The sequence below is a fragment of the Alligator sinensis genome, unplaced genomic scaffold (assembly GCF_000455745.1).
Source record: "Alligator sinensis unplaced genomic scaffold, ASM45574v1 scaffold65_1, whole genome shotgun sequence".
Taxonomy (NCBI): domain Eukaryota; kingdom Metazoa; phylum Chordata; order Crocodylia; family Alligatoridae; genus Alligator; species Alligator sinensis.
In genome coordinates, this window is record NW_005842037.1 from 2,097,893 (window position 1) to 2,105,359 (window position 7,467).

The window sequence follows — 7,467 nt, forward strand, 5'->3', positions numbered from 1 at the left end:
GCGGGCGAGATAAGCGGGCGGTTGCCCAGAGACAGGTGGGCGGGCCACGAAGAGCTCGGCCCTGAGTAGGCCTCCTGTCACGGTGACAGGTGGGCAGGCCACAGAGCTCGGCCCCAGGAGGCCCCCTGTCACAAAGAGCCTCTATGCCAATTTTATGCTATTAGAAATCTTCCCAAACTGATTTCCTAGAGCTAGACTATGCTGGCAATGCAGTGCAAAACAACCACAATGAATGGGATTGTCTGGCCCAAGTCCTGTTTATTTAGTACTATTAGTCCCTCTCTTCAGATCCATCAACTTTTCCCATTATAAAAGGAAACAGAAGTGCGTGGGGGGCAGGTTAATAAACAATGTACAAGTGAGCTCTCAGCACCTGACATTCTGATGGCCTGTCACAAAGATCTTCCTTAGCTGCCTCCTAATATTTAAGAACAATTAAGGAGGAAATTGCTGCACCAATAACTCTGGATCCTAGAAACGTAAACATGGAAGCTGGCTTGAAAACACCATGAAAGATTTCCCCCCTTATTTTTGTTTAACATTTTGAAGAGCTGATTTATCAAATGTTATCAATGGTTCGTTCCAAAGCTGTTCCCCTAGAGATGAATTCTTAACAAATTTCATGTTTCTAGCTAAATTCTTCAGCTGCTGTCTAGGTGCTGGCATGATAGAGCTCTTAAAGTTACAAATTGTTATCTGTATGGTGCTTCCCCAAGTCCAGCCCCAAAACAGATGGAAGTGGCTGAAAATGCAGAGCAGAGTTAAGGTTGAACACTTCTGCAAATCTTTCTCCCCTCTCAATTCTGTGCGTCTGGTTGAGGTAAAGAGCAGGATATCCAGTGTACAAAGTACAGACTGTGTTAAAGGGAACCAAGTAAAGGAAATGTTAACGCTGGGACATGCTAACGCTGGAAGCAGATGAACCTGGGGCAAAAACAGACACATGTAGGAAAGAAAATAGTGTTTATTTATAAAGGAATTTATTGCATATCTGTGTACAACAAATATATGAAAAGAACTTTTCATTGAAAATTTTATATATGATTTCTTAAAAGTACTGAACGTTTTGAGGAAAATTTTTAATTCTTAAAAAGGTACTGAAGGCTGAAACTATAGTTACACGTATATATATCTTTATAGAATATTTATGTGAATCTTTTCCATACCAGTTTAAAAGTTATGCTAGTCAAACATCCAAATAACAGTATAGAGAGACTATTATAAAAGAGAGTTTTCTATTTCTACAATATTTGCATTCAAATGTTTATAAGCATCCAGACAGTGCAAAATTTAAATATATAGAAAACTCTTGTTGTGCTGCACTCAACTCCCAACATTCTTGCATAAGTCACAGCCAGACCAAGCTCAGTGCACGCTTGTTAATACCAGCCCATGCTAGCATCTTCTAAGAGCACTAAAAGGAAATTTGTTTAACCTTGCACCGTGCTGTGGTGCCATGAGAAAGTAAGCGACAGAGAGAACAATGAATTTCCTATGTTAAATGGTATAACTCCCACAGATCACATACACCTCGCCATATTGACTCGTTTCATTGCACTCCATATCCTGCAAAAATAAATCTCCTGTAGGACAGCTGACATTATTGCTCACTGAAGTTTTAGTAATATATGTCCTTAACATAAGACAGAAATATACTGAAATTTGATAACACTTAAATCCAACAGCAATCTAAAATTAAACCACATGTATGCAGCACAGTTTTATAGATGTTGCATTTTTTATGTTTATGTCAGAAAACATGGTTGAGAATACTTACTTTTCAAACAAGGGCAAGGAATAAGAACAGCCCTTCTGTGAGAAACTGCTAAAGAGCACTGGGGCCATAGGAAACTTGATTACCCTTATACACCAAGGGCTAGTCAGCACAACCTTTCCTTATGTTGATGAGCAACTGCTTCCATGACATCAGCTGGACTACTCGTGTAAGTAGCTGGTCACTTACGCAAGGGCTAAGCAATCTAGCTCTAAATATTTAACATATTTATTTCTTATTTTACTTGAAAGCACTTTATGCTTCCTTCATACCTTTGTCATGGTGCTAAAGCGGCAATTCTAACCCTTCTATATGCTTTTACAGAGGTTATTTTTAAAATGAAGAGTATATCTCAGGTAGTTTGTTCAGTTTTATTTACACAAATAGGCTCAATCCTGCTTTTACTACACCAATGAGTATATTACTCCTCACTGGGCACAGGATTGGACCCAATGTCAGTCACAAAAGGATACTCAGGAAAGCAAGCACTGTATCTGATTAGTCACTGAATATCTCAAGAGAAAGTGATATTAGATCATCATAATCACAATCATCATTTGTCACTATACTATTCATTATGATATCCTAGAGATGGTTAAACTAAACGTAAAGAGCAGCCGTGGAAAGCTTCTGCCTTTTTTCATGTTCAGCTGTTGCCTCAAGCTCCCCACAAGCATTCCTCACCGTAGCTACAAATAACGAAGGCCTGGACTTCTGAAGGTCTATAGATCCGAAAGAACTTAATTAAAAGAGTACTGCACAAGGGCCTCACTCTTCTCAATTATACTCTCATGCTTTCTTGCATCCTATCTTACAGTGTGCTAGGTACTGTCCTAGGTCAGTGTTTCCCAACCTTTTTTGCCCCATGGCACACTTACCTAAATAAAAAACCGCCGCGGCACACTGGATGCGGAATGGGGGGAGAGGGGAGGTAGCGCACAGCCAGCCAGACACCGGCCAGGATGGGGGGTGGCACATGGCCAGCTGGACGGCATTTTGGGCTGAAGCTACATCCCCTGCACGGCTGGAGCCATGCTCCCGTCTGTGTGTGTCCACCGCAGCAGCAGGGGGGGTGTTCCAGCCAGGCATGGGGCATGGTTCCAGCCCAAAATGCCACAGCACACCTGGACGTGCCTGATGGCACACCAGTGTGCCACGGCACACCGGTTGGGAAACACTGCCCTAAATAGTGATAAAAAGCCTACCCACTTTCAGCCTGTGTCCAGTTCAATCCTCCAGAAGTTCAACCTGCCTAAATAAACAACCCTATTTATATTTTAGCATAATGATTCCAGTCCAGGCCTCTCATAGTTGTAGCTGCAGAAGGAGCCTCACAAAATAAGGCGAAGGTAGGCGATTTAGTGATCCCTGCTCAGTAAGGCTCAATACTTTTGGAACTTGATTTAATACTTCAACATCCAACAAGGGGGGAAATGGATTCTGATACAGTTTACTTCCCTGCAGCTATATCCCTTTGCATGTCGGCAGCAATTTAAATAAATAATAAGGCTTTGTATCTCATCCAGCACTTTCAGTGGGAAGGAAATTGCATTAAGTGCAAGTTCTTCCTGGGTATGATTGATACTGTGGAATGGTTGAATATGCATAACCAAAGGCCACAAGCCTCTCAAGTCATAACTAAGGTACATGTGCTGAGAACTCAGCATTTTGGGCATTTATAGACAAGCTCTGGGAGTTAGGGGGTGGCGCTTTAATTAAAGCGGCTCCGAGAGCCACTCTAATTAAAGTGCCCAGAGCATCATGTGTATCAGCATCCCCACACTGAAAAATGATGGTGGGCATGCTTTAATTAAAGCTGGTCGAACGAGCTTTAGTTAAAGCACCCCTGCCGCCATTTTTCAGTGCAGGGATACTAATATATGTGACACTGGAGTCTGCTGGAGCGCAGTAATTCCCATGCTCCAGCAGACTTGATTAATTGAGTCTGCTCCAACACATAATTACAGCATGTTGAAGCAGCCTTTTTGCACATATAGAGACACCCTTTATTATGCTCAAGAGTTTCCTATTGACTGAAGATAACCACAACTCCCTTCTCCCTAACAAAAAGGAAAATAGTTCAGATCTACAATAACAAAACAACAAGAAGAAACTAAAAACAAATGATGTCAAAGCCTCTTATTTTAAGGATTCCCCAAAGCAATCCCCCCCGAAAACCAAGGCAGTCAACAAATATTTAGATCCATTATACAGTAAAGCAGATTGGCAGGCAAGGCCTCAGTTTCAACAAAGAAAGAAAAAAAATAGATAGTGCAGACCAGTGTAACACATTTAAAAATTATTATGATATAACATAGCTGGCAATTCAGGAAAAACATTCTTCATAAGCCATGTGGGATAAGAACAGTTTTCTACAGATTGCCCTCTGTCCTACAGCTCGCTTTTCTCTGTTTGAGCAGGACTGGTGCTACTGCTGCCTTCTCCAGCATTGTTCTTGTCCACAGACTCGAAAGACAATGAAGCAGAGTTTATGCAATATCTTTTGCCAGTTGGTCGAGGCCCATCATCAAAGATATGCCCCAGATGAGCACCGCACTGAAACAAAACAACAGATTATCAAGGCACTTCTGTAAAACTTCATGATGCGTCTGACATGCCCTGGCCCCTGGATTGAGACATGCTCCTCAGTGGCTTCCACACTTTGGTGTGCCTTTCTGCCCCAAACACCTCTCTGCTGTCTGCTGCTTCACCCCTGAGAACCAGCTGTGGTGCACCAGAGGCCAACTGCTTGGCCTGCGGTGCCTCAGCACTAAGGTGTCTTGCTCAGGCCTGTCCAACCCTCAGCAGAGGGCATTTTGCCAGCTAGAAGGGTCACACATTTGTCCAGTCATACACTCAGAAAAAATAGATCCCCCTTTCCATAGAATGAATGTCTGGTCAAAATTCTCTGGAATCACAACTACCACTTCCATCAAGTGGTTTATAAGAAGATAACGAAAGGGCTTTGCTATAAAATAGAAAAAAGCAAAAGAAATTAGTAATTATTTGCTGAGACAGACAGAGCTATAAGAGTAAACACACAAAACAAAATATCAGAACAACCGCCTGTTCCTACCCTGTACCTTGAATCCAAGGATGCTGTCCCTAGCCAGCTTCAACAGGGTAATAAGCAGACCCTGCCTCTGATCTTTCTGTTAGGGTCTCCTGACAGTTCTCCTGTCAACTTGCTTCTCTCAGTCTCCTTTACTCAGTGAGGGACTCTAGTCTCTCCTGCACAGGGAAAGACTAAAGGCGAAGCAATGCAAGGTAGGCTTATGTACAGTTGCCTCTCTAGCTATCCACATACATCACCTTTGATTTCTAGGGGGGCTCACACTAATCGAGTAATTTCCAAGTTCCCCCTCCACCCAAAAGTATATGTTTACCACAGAAGAGTCTTTCCTGATCCAGTTAAGATCAAGAGTATATTGGCATCCTTTCAGACACTGAGATTTGCTTATCCAATATGTAGTCTCACTGTTTCAAGATGTTACTTCATGTTAGAGTTATTCCTTTTAAAATGTAAATTCACCATTGTCAGGCTCCTACAACCACAGAGCAGGTAGGCAATAGTCAACAAACCCCTACCGAATGTTTAATTCTCAGCGATTCTCCATTCATAGTGTGAACAAGTGGGGGCCACTATTAATCACTGCCTCTCAAAGCAGCCTCGACTATATTAAAATTACATTTATATCAAGTAGCATAATACATACAGATATAAAAATGACAAAACTGAACCAAGTTTCATTCTAGTTACAGATGGAGACTAAACCATTTAGGAATTAATCTAACTCGGGAGAATATCCATGCATAGCAGACAGCGAACTCCAGAGGCACTTTGTTTTGGGGTGCATCTATGACAGCGTGGCCATACTATTACCATTAAGCACTATGGCTGGATTGGATCCACAAAAGCTCTTAAGCACCCAAAGTAGATTTAAATGCTGACGAGCTAAGTGTCTGTCTGAAGACTAAGAACATGCTTAATGCACACTTATAGGAGGGCGTTCCACACAAAACGCAATAGCAGCTACGTTCAAACATGGCAGTTGGTAAGAGTGATAGCATTGGCCTTGTATACAATAGCCTAAATGGGAAAGCACCCATCCATGATATAAAAAAACAAGGTTCAAATTCCCTTCCTTTTGCAGAGGGGAGTAAACAACATCCCTCCTATCTCCCTGAAGAGTGTCCTAAGCACTAAGTTATAGGCTAATCTGGGGAGGTGGTAGTGCTCACCCCTTCTGTCCACTTTGCATAAAAGAATTAAAGGCTTAATGGGCCAGAGAAAGAAAGGAGAGTGGACATGACACTGTAGCCTAGTGGTTACTGGGGACAGGAGAGAATTGTCCTTATTCTAAGGACCGCTTATATATTTTTTCTACTGGCTGTTTAATGTAAAACAGAGATGCAGTCCTGAGACCATGCACCCTTCCCAGGTGCACACCCTAAATGCTAGACTGTAGTCAAGTTAATTCACTTTATCCCCCTCTAACTGTACATCTTCAATGTTTTACTGTTAACTGGTTCAAGCCTAACCTGATAATTTGAACGCTCTCTTGGGAGATATGGATTTCAGGCCTCCCTGGTAGAGGAGAGCGACAAACTTGCAGCTTCTACATCCTGGGTGACTGCACTAGCCACTAGGATCCTGCAAAAAGAGCTGCTACGAGCACTACTACCAGTTTAGAAAAAGAAAAACTTCTGCTCCATTCTTGAGAGAAGAATCTTAAGCCAGGTACAGACATTACACTTTTACCAGTACAAGTGATCAGAAGCCGGTTTGTGCCCATAACAGAACAGAAGTTAGGCACACATAGACTGGTTTAAAAATGGCAGAACCCAGTCTAAGATGTGCTCTCCTTCCTGCTCCCCCAAAGGGCGAATGTGTGTTGTTTCCTACTGATCTAAACTATGCTGCTTATACAAAATTACGTCACTTATCTTGATTCTGCATCAAGTTCTGGATGTCTGTACCGTACTCACCTAACTCCAGGGTTCAGGGCTATGAATTGCAAATGGAAATAGGCACCTATGGTCTGAAGAGCAGTGGCATTTAAGATACACTCCCCTTAGCAACATATTCTTTCAGCTAGCTTCAGAAGCTCTCTGCTTATCCTGCTGACTGTTGGGAATCCTATTCTGAGGCACTTAACTTTTCCATTTATTGGATAGATGCCTAGGGCTAGGGACAGACATTCAAAAAGCCGGAGCCTGAATTAATTCAACCTTTGCAGATTAGTCTCACCTGCCTAGGTTGAACCCATTTGTAACAGAACAGACATGTGGGCACATGCCTACAGCTGTTCAGGCCAGGAGCGCTAGAGCCCTCAGCTGCAGAGAAGCTGTGCTGGGGGGAGGCCTGGCCAGTCCAAGCTGAACTGGCCAAAGAGGGGCTTAATTCCCCCCTCCCTGTCCTATCGGCAGGGACCTAAGCCGTGTCTGCCAGCCCCGCCCCCCAGCCCGCTGCATGCCTTGGGCCAGCATGGCCCCTTTGGCAGAGGGCAGCAGGAAGGTGGGTTATTCTCCCCACTGTCCCCAGGGGGCCGCAGCTGGGTCTGCCCGCCCCAAAACACTGCCGAGGGGCAGAATAAGCCCCCTCTTGTCCCCTGAGCTGGGCTGAAGCTGCCAGGCTGAAGGAAGCTTCCCCAGCCCTGAGCGACGCTGAGTGGTGCGGCAGGGGCCACAAC

General features: G+C 43.6%; 1 protein-coding gene across 3 annotated transcripts in view; it reads right to left on the minus strand.

The window, feature by feature from the left end:
- Positions 1 to 3,628: 3,628 nt before the first annotated feature.
- The window catches only part of MSRB3 (methionine sulfoxide reductase B3), a 113,040-nt gene continuing 109,201 nt past the window's right edge, over positions 3,629 to 7,467 (minus strand). For all 3 annotated transcript variants that reach the window (XM_014519384.2, XM_006022477.3, XM_025202806.1), the window contains one exon: positions 3,629 to 4,330. In XM_014519384.2, the coding sequence (XP_014374870.2) occupies positions 4,166 to 4,330 (165 nt within the window). In that variant the 3' untranslated portion in view covers positions 3,629 to 4,165. The remainder of the gene's footprint in view (positions 4,331 to 7,467) is intronic.